General features: G+C 40.9%; 1 protein-coding gene across 4 annotated transcripts in view; it reads right to left on the reverse strand.

The window, feature by feature from the left end:
- CDON (cell adhesion associated, oncogene regulated) overlaps window positions 1–13494 on the reverse strand; it is a 99059-nt gene that overhangs the window by 19296 nt on the left and 66269 nt on the right. For all 4 annotated transcript variants that reach the window (XM_059068472.2, XM_059068473.2, XM_067039261.1 and 1 more), the window contains exons 12-17: window positions 12970–13173; window positions 11255–11436; window positions 10664–10769; window positions 5789–5911; window positions 2907–3128; window positions 651–901 (exon numbers count right to left, since the gene is read on the reverse strand). In XM_059068472.2, the coding sequence (XP_058924455.1) occupies window positions 651–901; window positions 2907–3128; window positions 5789–5911; window positions 10664–10769; window positions 11255–11436; window positions 12970–13173 (1088 nt within the window). The remainder of the gene's footprint in view (window positions 1–650; window positions 902–2906; window positions 3129–5788; window positions 5912–10663; window positions 10770–11254; window positions 11437–12969; window positions 13174–13494) is intronic.

The raw sequence follows: 13494 nt of genomic DNA on the forward strand, positions 1-13494 counted from the left end.
CCCATCCCCACCTTGCTTCACTCAGTTTCAAGATCTGCCTGACTCGTCTAAGCATATGAGCTTTCGGAGTTTGCTCTAAATAAATCAAATTTAAAGTATTTGGTTTGGGCTTCCCTGGTGGCGCAGTGGTTGAGAGTCCGCCTGCCGATGCAGGGGACACGGGTTCGTGCCCCGGTCCGGGAAGATCCCACATGCCGCAGAGCGGCTGGGCCCGTGAGCCGTGGCCGCTGAGCCTGCGCGTCCGGAGCCTGTGCTCCGTGACGGGAGGGGCCACAACAGCGAGAGGCCGGTGTACCGCAAAAAAATAATAATAATAAAAAAAAATAATAAAGTATTTGGCTTGGTCCACGCTCAATGGTATTTCCGCTTCATCGCACGGATAAGTTCCAGTCTGTTTGTTACTGGTCCTGTACTTCCAGTGCTAAATAATTTAAAAATATAAATCAGATGGATTAATATAACTACTGCCTGATAACAGAAAGCTTCCAAACGTGACTCTGGATCAAGGGGCTGCCGGTGACACATGCTACGTCCACTCCAGTGAACCTGTGAGGTTTCTATATTGGGAAAGACCACGCGTGCTGGCCCTGTTCTTGTATCCTGGCACCGTGGGGCACAGGGGCGCTTTTATTTATAATTGGGTCTCTTACATTCGCTAGATGATGAGGATGTTCAAAATCCACACGTGTCCTGGTTAGAGAGCTCGTGCGCCCAGAGTAGAGTCCTCCATTTAAGCTCCCGCTGACTCCATTGGGGAGCTTGTGGTGCAGATGGGAGCAGCCATTACTGAAGCTTCCATGAACGTTTCTGTTTATCCGGTTTGTGCCAGGCAGGGTGGTGTATTCCACCATCTGCCCGGTAACGTCTGACCCTTGGTAGAGATAGCCTGGTGGGTCATATTCTGTTGAGAGAGAACAACAAAAGAAAAGATAAGATACTGAAAAGGACAAGTCTTCTTGCTGAGGAAGTTTTATTAATTAAACCCTGGATAAACCATATCTATACTAAAATAAAATACTCTAAAAAAAGTGTTCGCTTAAAGCCTCCCTGTGAGATGTGCTTTAATAAAATTATTGCCGTTATTTCCTTTACAGTGTGGAGTCAGCCAGGAACTGTAAGTTAGTTACGACTCTTTTCATGGGAGGAGAGGTTAACCAGAGAGAAATTACTCAAAAGAGAATTAATAAACCATGCAAGCTGAAACTATCAAAGTACCGGCAACGCTACGAAAAGGTGTTTACATTCCCCTGTGCCTCCACGTGCTGAAAGAAATTGTACAACAACAGGATAACTTTAGGTAGGATATTTCAAAAAGCAGTAAACACCACTTGTAAGTAAAAGGATGGGGTTGGGGAAACATTCACTATTCACGTAGTTCTTTGGTTATTATAGCCAAGTCGGAAGTTTTGAGGCACCAAAGGCAAAAGGCTAATTATCCCCTTTCCTTATATTAAAAGCATTTCAACAACTGCCTCAAATATCTGATTCCCAGAGGCACACCTACCAGATATATTGAGAAAAAGTGAAATGTCCTTCAGAAAGTATATTATCTAAACCGCACAGGATTTGTTGCCAGAGTTTCGATCGATTCTTCACAGGTATTGGAGGCGCCAAGACCGGACTAGGTGTTCCTCTTCCTATGACAGGTGTGTTATTAGCACAGGGGTGTTATTAGCAGTATACCTGCTTCTCTTCTCCACTAAACTATAAGGAGAGGGCGTTATACCTGCACTGTCCACCACAGTGCGGAGCACACAGGAGAGAGTCAACGAGTATCTTCTGAATGAACGACGGAATGAACGTTACCATCACAAATTCCCATCTTTCAACATGTTATCAAGTCACAAAGGAAAATGACTTTAGCCAGATGAATCTTGCTCAGACAACCAGATCAGTACTCTCCTTTTAATGGTTCAGCGCACTCTCACACACTCAAAGTCAATGACATTAAAACCATTTAGAAAAAGACCCAATCAAGGGATGGCCAGCTCTTTCAGCCTGGTACCACCACCACTTCTCTCCCTGCCTATCTCCTGGAAGGCGCCAAGGCAATAAAAATACATCATTTTCCGCCCGCCCCCGGAGCTGTTCACTAAAAAGGGACCACGGGCAGGAACTGGCTAAGAGCTGCTCGAGTGCCTGTCACGGCTGGGGTCTTCCTCTGCTCTTGTCCCATCCCTTTCTCCTGGGGCCAAAGAGGAAACCAAAATACTTCCTCCCAGCAGAGACTAAAGACTGATTGATCTGATTGTCCTCTTTTATGATAGCTGAGGGAAGAGAAATGGTAGGCGCGTGAGGGTAAGAAAAATGGGGAAAGAAAAGGGAAGAGGGTTCTAAGGTTACTTGTTTTACTACCGCACCATCATGGACAGCTCGGACACTCCTACCACTGGACGCATTTGGGGGTGGGGGCGCCACTCTGCAGAGGTTTTAGTACATTCAGTACTGAATCAGGACTGTGGTATCTTCATCTGTGTCATCCCGGGACAGTAACTTAGAAAAGTCTCCACTACCCTCCTTTCCATCATGCCTTTTCCTCGCTGACAAGATTTGGACCCGTATGAAGGGGCTCCTGCAGCAATTCCAAAGCTCATGCTTCAAGTCCTCATCCTCTTTGGTGGTCCGACAGAGCCAGAGTTTCCCAGCACTAAGTCAGCTATTTACATAGAGACCTGCTTAGTTTGGGCTTTGTTGTTTCTTTCTCCTGGGCAATTTAATGTGATGCTCCACTTACTTTGGCTTACAGCTAGAACTGTTTGAAAGTCACCTCTGCTGAATGAAGAGGATCGAATGTGTTTTATACCAGGACACTCATACGTGAACGTGTTAGAAATCAGTATTTCTTCTGACAATCTTTTTCTACTTATCTTTAGAAAGAGAGGAGGAGGCACTGATGGATGACTTACTCTGTATGGGGTCCTGCTGGCGGTTCTTCCACAGGCACGTGGCAGTGAAAGCCATGAGGATAAGCACCATTACACCCAGAATGCAGCCAACGATCACATACAGCATGTCACTGCTTCTGGCGGGACTGGTTGTGGGCCCAGCATTTCCTCCACTCCCCGAAGAATTTGGAGGGGTGCTCAAGTCTTTGACAGGGTACTCAGAAGCTCCAGGAACCCGTTTCACTAGTTGAAATATGCAGGAAAACATGATGTCAGAGTGAAGACAGACTCTATGAAATGGTTTACTCTCCGAAGGAGGTCTGGTTAGGAATCCAAGCCGGTCTGTTTACGCTTGGTACTGAGATGATCTGACCACCAATGAGTCACAAAGAGGGCTCAAAAGTTTAAAAATCTAATGTCAAGGTTTTAGGTCACAAATTCTAAAGAAATTATAAGACCAGAGACACAGATGCACTTGGTCTAACCCAAACTGCTATATGAGTATCTGCTCAATTGTACTTGCAGAAGACTCCCAAAGAGTTGACATAAAACTATTTCAACGTACAGATGGGACAAAAACTCCTTTCGATCTGATATACGTTGAGCTGAATGAGACTCACAATTAGATATTTTATGCCTCTCGCATGTGAATAATATTAGAAGACATGACTCTGGACTACTAGAACAATTATATACAATTCCAAAAACCTCACACATAATATTAAACTTCCATAACCAAAAAATTTTGGAGTCCACATAAACGCAGTGCTTCTACCTAGTTCACTGGTACTCTGGATAACGGCAACCACAAAAGCTAATAACAGGTGGGACCCAAACCCCATTTCCTCTGTCCCCAAATAACATGCTCTTGATGCTTTAAATGTCATAGAAAGGCAGTAGAGCACAGTGGTTGATGGCCTGATCTTTAGAACCAGACGGCCCAGGTTGCTAACCTGTTCCATCATTTATCCTCAGCTGTAAGACTTGGACCTCCATGAACCAATTGCTGCATGTGGAAAATGGAGATAATAATAACAACCCCATCATAAGGTTGCCACGAAGAGTAAAGCTCTCAGCATGGAGCCTGGCACGCGGCAGTGTTCAATCCATTTTGTCATTATTATTAGTTATCATAGTACATTTCCTGTTATGGTTCCTAATAACTACAGGAGCAGAGTGGTCTTTAAAAAAAGTCTACTTCAACAAACATTCTATTGGGGTTCTATTTTCTAGCAACTTCAACTACGCAGAACAGGGCTGGAAATCAGTCAACGAGAGGCTGCCTTTCCAAGGAAAGAGCTCTCCATCACTGAAAGCTGGCAGAATACCTGGCAGAGAGTCTCTATAGGAAATTTCTGCTTTGGGTGGTATGTTGGATTATACAATTCCAAGGTCCCTGAGAATTCCAAAGACAACAAACAAGTTTCTGAGACAAAAATGGATGTTCCAGAAATGAACACATGAAATACCACGATTACTCATAGGGAAGTCCGTCAGGTTTATTCACTCTTTATTTACTCTTAATGTATTCAAAATTCCACCAAGCTTGATGACTAGTTGCCAACCCCTCACTGAAGTTAGAAACTTTTGCAGTGCACGGTGAGTGACATGGTCCCATTAACGTGAATACGAAGAGAGAGCAGGAGCATGACATGGGCAATGTGAGGTGAAAAACATAAAGAGAAAGCAGAGAACGGAAGAAAAGTCGTGACAGTCTATGATCTTTAAGGGTGGGGGAAAGAGGCTGGCCTCCAATATTTACTGAATTACTAAAGATAAGACAATTGCTGTTCACAGCAAGAACTCTGAGTCATTTCTTTAAAAGGAGAAATCATGCATCAAATGTTCTACTTAAACAGGCTGGGACTGTGTAACACATTTTAGAAACTCATTCAGTCTGAACAGTTAACATTTTAAAGTTTGTTGTTTTTCACTGATCTGAAAGTCTGTAGGTAGAACCTTTGATTCCCCAGCAAAGTCAATTAATAATACTTAAAAACAGCACAGTTAGCACATTACTGTCTGTGTTTTATGTTCTGCCTGGCTAGACTCTTAAATGTCTTGGGAACAGAGATGAGAAATTTCATTTTTATGTAATTTTGCTCCAAGTTTCACAGCACTCCGGAGGCAAGTAAGAAATGCTCATGAACATATCACAGTGTTCAGTACAAAGAGGTACTCAAATATATGCTAAACAAGTGAAATTCAAGGTCAGTCTACAGGTCTGTGTGTATATAAGTTTAAATGTGAATTTAATATGTGGGTTTTGCAGCAGGAAGACACCTGATTCAGAATTAAACAAGGAAACCGAGTCTTATCTTTATAATTCAATCTTTCTGAGCCTGTTTCTACTTTGGCTATTTCTATTAGTCAAGTGTGGTATCTTCTGTTTTCAACGATGGTAATATTTTACAGCTAAGCTATGTATGCAGGCAGAGGTGAGAATTCCACTTTGGAATTAGCGACTAATTCTGAACTTACTACACTTCATTGAACGAGTAGGTAGTGTTATACATATCTGTCATTCAGGAAACCACTTTAAGCGTACGTAGTGCTTCTCCTTAAAAATCCTTCTACTTTTTTTTAAGGATTCTAATTCTCACAGCAATCTCAGATAATTAGTCAGCAAATATTTCTGTTCCTTCACGGAGGAAAAAAAAAGAAATGACTTACTCAGAGTCACACAGAAGTTAATGAATACAATGAACGCTTATGTAAACTATTCTTAAGGCAAGTTATCTAGCCGACAGAAGCCTAGACTGTTGGGACAGTCTAAATGGATGCACCTAAAAAACAGTCCAAAGTTTCTTTAGCAAAAATATCGATAGTCAGGAGGAATAATCCAGAGTTCAGAATTCTAGTTCTGTCCAGGGAGAAAGCACTAAGTCTGACCCCTCCCCTACCTTTCGTCTCACAGATCATCACGTTACTAAACTCGCTCTCTCCTCCTTCATTGAAGCATTGCATTTTAATATCATAGGAGGTTTCTGGCTGCAGGTGGCCTATCATGTGCCACTGCTTTGAACCTAGAAAGGAAAAATAAAAGATAAGCTTTACAACCCACAACCTAAACAATACTGTCAATAAAATCACTTAGTAATTTTGAAATGAGGTTGGAGCAGCAGCCATCAGCATATAGTCAGTTTGTGCAATAAAAGTGTACTTCATATAAATATTTTAGCAATGCACAACAGATAAATAGCATTTCTATTACATGGCATGAAAAAATGGTAAAGAGAAGAGAGAAACTGAATTAAAGCTCTACCTGTGTGTGGGCAGACTTTGTTTCGTTACAAGTAATTAGTAGTAAGTCCTTCATAAAATACATGTTAATTTTATGCATAAATAAACAAAACAAAAAACCACCTCAAATCCTCTGATCCCCTACTTCAGCCCAGCAAGTCAATCACTCTGTCCACCTAACCGGAAAGCAATGCCACGTATGAGGTCAGAAAACAGCGCCTTACCCAGAACAAGTGACCACTTACAAGACAGGCCTCAGCGAAACTCTCATTTCCACCGTAATAGACACAACATGATCCAACATATAAATGAATGCCTGAATTCGAGAACAGTCAGAAAGCAAAGTCTACTATGGGAAACTCTTGGCTACCGCTCCCACCATTTCTTTCCTTTTGCACCAGCGTCTCCAAACCACACAAGCATCTCTAACAGAATAATTCTGTTACCCATGGTGCGCAGCCAGCATTTCCTTTAGAAACACTTCTAAACTGAACACTCCAGTATAAATGACTCTCCGTTTTTACTTCTGTGACCTGTGACGAACTTTGATAAACAGGGACACTTCTGCCAGATTCAATGAACTCTTCAAGCACTTTTAATCCTTCTTAGAAAATACCTCTTCAACCTGTTTCCACTGTTTCTTAGAAACTCAACTATACCACCAACTGATTTAAGAGTCGATTAAAGGGGAAGAAAAACAAAACCAAACCAATCCACGCACACAAGTCATACCTACTTGGCTGACAGGACCAATAGCTCTGGGATCCTTTCTAACTCAACACAGACAAAACACCTTGACCCGGAAGCACCTTGACCCCTTTCCAGGCTACCAACACAAAGCCCCTCGTTCATATTTTATAAGCCCCATATTTTATAAGGAAGAGAATCTTCTTGTTTTAGGATCAAGGGACTATGAAAAGCTCAAGAAGTGAGGAATTCTATGCCCCATTTATACATGTAAAGAGGACCATAAAAGAAACTTGACTCAAAATCTACTTGAGACAGGAACAGATCTATTTTTAAATTCCAAAAAGTTTTCTAAAAAACTTCAACATTTTTCTGTATCTTTAGGTCTTTCCCAGCCTTCCACTCACCTATCACCATTCGCTTGAATAATTATTACACTAGATTTGAAGTTTCCCTTTCGTAGCACTAGTAAAAAAATGGAATTAAATGAAACTTCTGATATGTTTCTAATAAGAGAGAATAAAGTAATACATATTTTGTTAGACTAACATCCCGTTGTTATAGTAATTATTCCAATTACAGGAAATATCAGCAAAGAGAAAGTTTTACGGCTCACTGATGAAAAAGACACCTAAGTGCATTATTAGGTTTAAAATCAACCAACCAGCGTATCCTTTGCTTAGCAGGCAGTTTTTTTCTCCAAGAACATTTTAGAAAGGGTAAAACACCAAAGCACAGGCTTAAAGATCAGGATCACTGATACTTTGATTTACCTGGAACTCAACTTAATTTACAAAATTAAAATATTCATCACGAAAACATGGTATGTTGGAAATGTTTAGTTTATCTAAATGTGGAACCTAATTCAGAAGATAGGATAACAATATAATTGCTCTTCCCTTACTGTATTCTTTAACAATGTAATTGTGTTTCAAAGCTTAAACAATTTTGAGTCAATATACATAAGTAATCTAAAACGTTAAAGAAAACTTTACGTACAAAGGATAAATACTTCTGCCCCTCGGTTTGGGAAAACAAGCCAATACTTTCCAACTGCCACAAAAAGAATTTCAAGTGCATAAACTTGAAAATAAGGAAGGAGCAAATTACACAGCACAGTGAAGCCCACTTAAACATCTAACTGCTCCATCTATTACGTTCATAAACAAGTCCTCTGTGAACCACAAGGCAAAGCTCACATATACAGACGCTTGTAGTGAAAACAAAGACTTCTTTAGAGCAATTTCCCAGTTCCACACTCGACAGTCACATCACTCAAGTCTGCCCAAGTTCAAAGATTTAACTAGAGAATATAGTTTCGAAACTCTTTAGCAGCGGATTATTTCTAGAGTAAAACCCAGAAGGGTGGGGAAGAGAGTGATACAGATGGAGACAGAGAGGGATGTTCATTTTACTGACATTTGCCTTGTTTAGAACGATTTTCTAACAAAAGCGTAGCCTCTCTCAAAAGATTTAAAAAATAAAACTCTGATAGCCCCACTCGCCTAACCCAGTTAAACTAAAATGAAGACCGAGCCAGGACTAAAGTGTAGATCAGTCACTAACAATTCTTTCCATTTCGTTTTTTAAACAGCTTTTTTATGAAGTAAACTATGCATATGGGAAAGTAGCCATCACTGTACAGCTGAATGTCCATGAACAGAACTCAGCCGTGGGACCAGCACCCGGGTGGAGAGAGAGAGAGGAGTCCTGGCTCCCCCATCCCTGTCATGCTCCCTCCTACCACCGCTCCCTCAAGACAGCTACTATCTCAACTTCACAGAATCCTTTTGCCACTAACAATGATCTTTCCACATTTCCCCAACTCTTAATGTCTAAAGCAGATCTGGGGGACTCGTTTCTTTCCTACTTTTCCAGATTAAGAAAAGAGAAACAATCACTCTTTCATCCAAAAAATATGCTGGGCATTAAAACTTAGACAATAAATTTTTCATCATATTACAAAAGTAATTCCATTGGATAAACAGTAAAAGGAATGCTGCCATATTTCAAGAAACGTGATGGAGCATATTAAAAGTAATTTATTATAAGACCACTTGTAACAAAAAAACTACGTGCAGTATTTGACGTCGAGAATTCAGAGGAAAGAAGCCTTGGCCTGGGACGATTTTCTGACACAATCCATTAGGAGATTAATATTTCAAAAAAGAAGAATCTTGGAGTGAAAAAAAGACCTTGGAAGAAGCTTTCCTCCCGAACTAAGAATCCCTTCGAAGATATCACTGAGAAACAGGCACCCAGCTTCTACTGAACACCTCCCGAATTAGGGAGCTTGTTATTTTGTGAGAGAACCATGTTAAAAATGCAGTATTGGAAGGTTCTTCTTCACAAAATGTCCTTGTAGCCCCCCTCTCCCACCCCAACAGGCTGAGTTCCTCTTCCACATCCTAGTCCTTAAATACTTGGACACAGCTGTCCTGTTGCTGGTTCATTGTCTTTTTTCCAACCTGATTGTCCCCAGACACTCCGCTGTTCTTTTTGGACTCCAAGCACTCATTCATTCCTTCATTCAATAAACACCAAACATCTCATCACTGTAGGACTTGGGACACAGCTGTGGGAAAGAAGGCCCCTTGCCCACAAGGAGGTTAACATTTAGTGGGGGACACAAACTTTAAGCAGATAATTCCGTACACACACACATACACACAACTCAACGAGGATAAACTGCATGAAGTAAACGTAAAGCGCATGGTTAGAAATCACAAGGGTGCCTCCTGTCAATGGGAGGGGGTTCTCTGAGCGAGGAGCATTCAGGCACACAACAGACAGAAGTGGAGGTCCTACATGAAGCCTTGGGGGAGGGAGCTGGAACTGCCGTGTGCCAAGGCCCCGAGGCAAGAAGGATCTCGGTGCACACGAGGAGGAGACAGAAAGAAGGCCCATGCGTGACGGAAGACACGGTGAGAAAGGGAGAGTGCGTGACACATAGTGGAGGTGAGGCAGGCGCCAGCCAGACCACGTGCGGCCCTCAGAGCACAGGCAAAGTTCCGGATTATATTTTCTTTTTCTTTCTTTCTTTTTCAAAATGAATTAATTTTATTTTTGGTTGTGCAGCGCGGCTTGTGGATTTCCCCAACCAGGGGTTGAACCTGGGCCCTTGGCAGTGCAAGTGCGGAGTCCTAGCCGCTGGACCGCCAGGGAAGTCCCTGGATTATATTTTAAAGGTAGTCAAAAGGCAGTTTCAACACCCTTTGTGCTCTCGGCTGTTTTCTTCTCTACATATATTCAACTTCTTGGCATCTCGAAAAATGGGTAACACGCTCAAGATGTGATCTTTCTAGGGGAGACTTCAATGGAACTGTTGCCTGAGACATTCTTTTTTTAAATATAGCTAGAAGTTGTAATTGATTTTTACATTCAGGCCACTATTCATTTAAACAAAACAGAAAAGTTTTTTTCAGATGAACTATTGACAAATCATATCTCCCCCACTCTTTTGTAACTGACTGTTTAAGCAAATGTAAGATGGTATATATACAGTTGACCCTTGAACAACGTGGGTCCACTTTTACACAGATACTCGGTAGTAAATGCTACACTACTACACAGCCTGCCGTGGGTCGAACCTGCAGATGTGAAGGAACCCTGGATACGGAGGGCCGACTGTAAGTTATACGAGGATTAACCCCCCCCCCATTGTTCAAGGGTCCACTGCACTAAATTGGAAAAATTATCTTTCTTTGGGAAAAATTCAAAGTAATAGTACATATGCCATTTCAGTTTTTTACGCTGTCTTAACCTGGGATAATGTTTTTCATAATATTTATAAACCCTCTCCCTCCAAAGCTCCTTTATTAGGACTCCCACTTGTCCTTGTAACTTACCTTCTACAATATCCCTCTTGTAATCACTGTCATTGTCACTATCTGTTGGCCGGTAATAGATATAAAATCCTTGAATGGGAGTGTTATTGTTACTTGATGGAATGTACTAGAAAAGAGAAGCAAAGACTTGTCAAAGACAAAAATAAATGTAACTTTCACATCCATTAAGATTTATTTATCTGTGTGGCAATATTTTTTTAGCTTCATTTTGCAAACATCCTTGATGGCCATTTTAAATTTAATTCAAAGGTATTCAAAGGTATTAAGAGCATTTTAGCTTACTGCAGGGCTAAACAAAAATAAAGCAATACATCTCACCAGGTTCAAAGACATAAAAGTACATTGCGTTCAAAAGGAATAAAACATGGCATGGCGATTAAGTTAACGCTTGGATGAGAGCTGAGGAGATCATCATTTTAGTTTTAAACCTGCCCCTCTTGTAACATGTGCTCTTACACAAATACCTGTGCCCTTCAATTTCCCCTTACTTGAAAGTTCAAAAATTTGCCGTTCATAGTATCGTGTCACAAGATATTAAATTAACATGGCCAAATCAGAAACTCTTCTCATTAGAGAAGAGGCTTTACTTACCGTCCACTTGAGCATGATCTGAGTATCACTGACAGCTTCTGTGTATGCGATGTGAGGTCCAGTTATCGGACGGTTAGAAAAACGATTGGGGAACCCAGCCACCTGGTAAGGACGAGAGGCCGAACTCCGAAAACTCTCACCATAATGATTGATAGCGATGACCCTAAATTTGTATGTTGAACCTTTTGAGGAGGGAAAAAAACCCATAATTTTTTAAAAGCTATAAGACATCTGAAAGGACAATATTCAAAATACGACAATTGTGCTTAAGGATCTCTCCACAGTAACAACAACATCCTCGAAAGCCTAGATGGTGAATAGATTTCAACGCAGCTGCCAACTCCTATTCACTGGTATTGCATGTGCTCACTGAGTGTGTTACAAGCCTTATTGGAGGCGCTGGGAGAGACGGATGGTGTCCGTCATGGAAGGGGGCAGGGAGAAAATGGGAAAGAGCACGTTCCTCTTTCAACATCCTGTTCTGAAGTCATACCCATCAAATACAGGACTAGCTGGTGTATCTGTGCTCAAAACTAGGTTCTTTTCCCTTTGAAAGAAACAACTGAAGCGAAGTTTAACACGGTGAATACGTCTCTGAAGAGGCACTGCGTGGGTGATAGCAGATGTCACTCTCCTCCCGCTAATAATAGGATAAGGGGTGCAGATTTAAGCTACAACAGAAGGTATCTGTTTGGATTAGATATTAAGAACTTAAAAAAAAAAACTCTAAGGATTGTGAGTTTCTGAAAATCTGAATCTAAAGAATAAATTAGACCCCTAAAACAAGTTTCCTAAAAGCTCAAAAATAACCCCTGGGCATCTGAAGACAGTCTTTTCTGTCTGTAAAATGTTCCTTAGCTTTGCCCATATTTAAAACTGCCATCTTCTCCCAACTGTACCTACATGTTCCTGGGCTCCTCATGTTACCTGTTTAGACAAACACAGGTATTTGCTACTAAAGTACATTTAAAAGTCCATCAACAAAAATGGTCATGAAACCCAAACGAATAAAAGTAAAGAAAGTTGATTTGTGATTACTGCTTTTCTCTTTTACAGTTTAATTTCTTTCATACACTGGGGGGCTGGGGGAGTCCCCTGCTGCCGAAACAGAACGTGCAGAACAAAGAGGTGTTGGTGTTGTCTCGTCTTCATAAAATAAAGCAATGGGTCTAACCGTGCTGAGATGCATCATCAGATTGATTTTAGTCAAATAAGCAATTTTTCTCTTAAAATATTCATTCACAGCAAAACAGACACACACACACACACACACAGATGTCACCACAACACTGTTTCTATTTATTCGCAGTTAGAAATAATCTAAAGCCCAGAAATGATGAATGGTTAAGAAAATCATGGTGTACTTACTTGGTAGATACACAGTTATTAGAAATTGAGTTTCTGAAGAACTGTTAATGATATTGGAAAATGCATATGATATAATATAGGGGAAAGGGGTCACAAGATAATATTTATGGCACGATCCTGGTTTGTATTAGAAAGGAAAAAAGGCTAGAAAGAAATACAACAAAATATAAACTGGTTATCTCTGGATGGGTGGGTTTCAGGTGACTATTCTCTTTTTATATTTTATTTTCAAATTTTTATATAATAAGCTCATATTACTTTAACAATTAGAAGAATATGAGATTATTAAGAATTTGCATCTAAAGTCAGCACTGATGGTTTAAAAGAAAATGTTTGCATATCACTACCTGGCTCTAAACTACGCACTTCCACAGAAAGTTTGGAAGGAGGAATGTCTTCAGCTGCCACCAGCCAATCGCTAGTCCTCATCCGTTTATATTCGACCTTGAAGGCAGTGATTGGAGAACCCCCATTTGCCCGAGGAATCCAAGTGACATAGACGGACGTCTCTGATGCAGTGGAGATAGTGGGCCGATCAGGTGCCTCTGGGACTGGAAATGGAAACATTCATTTCAATAACCCGCGGCAGCAGAGACAAGAACGACTCAAATCGACTGCAAGGGATAAATCCCAAACATCATTGTCTTAATGGCTCTTCACCAAACTTCTTTCCAGAGTTAACAGTATTATGACTACCCTCCTCTCTTAAAAGCAAATGGGCAGTGAAATCGCCAAATACAGCACGGAGGGAAGGAAGAGTGAAAAAATTTATAAATTTGATAATTAGCTCTGAAACACTGAGAGCTAATGAGTATGATCATTATGACGATGCGATCTTTGATTCCTGGCTAAAACAGTGACTACGTAATTAT

Source organism: Kogia breviceps, chromosome 7 (assembly GCF_026419965.1).
Source record: "Kogia breviceps isolate mKogBre1 chromosome 7, mKogBre1 haplotype 1, whole genome shotgun sequence".
NCBI classification, from domain to species: Eukaryota; Metazoa; Chordata; class Mammalia; order Artiodactyla; family Physeteridae; genus Kogia; species Kogia breviceps.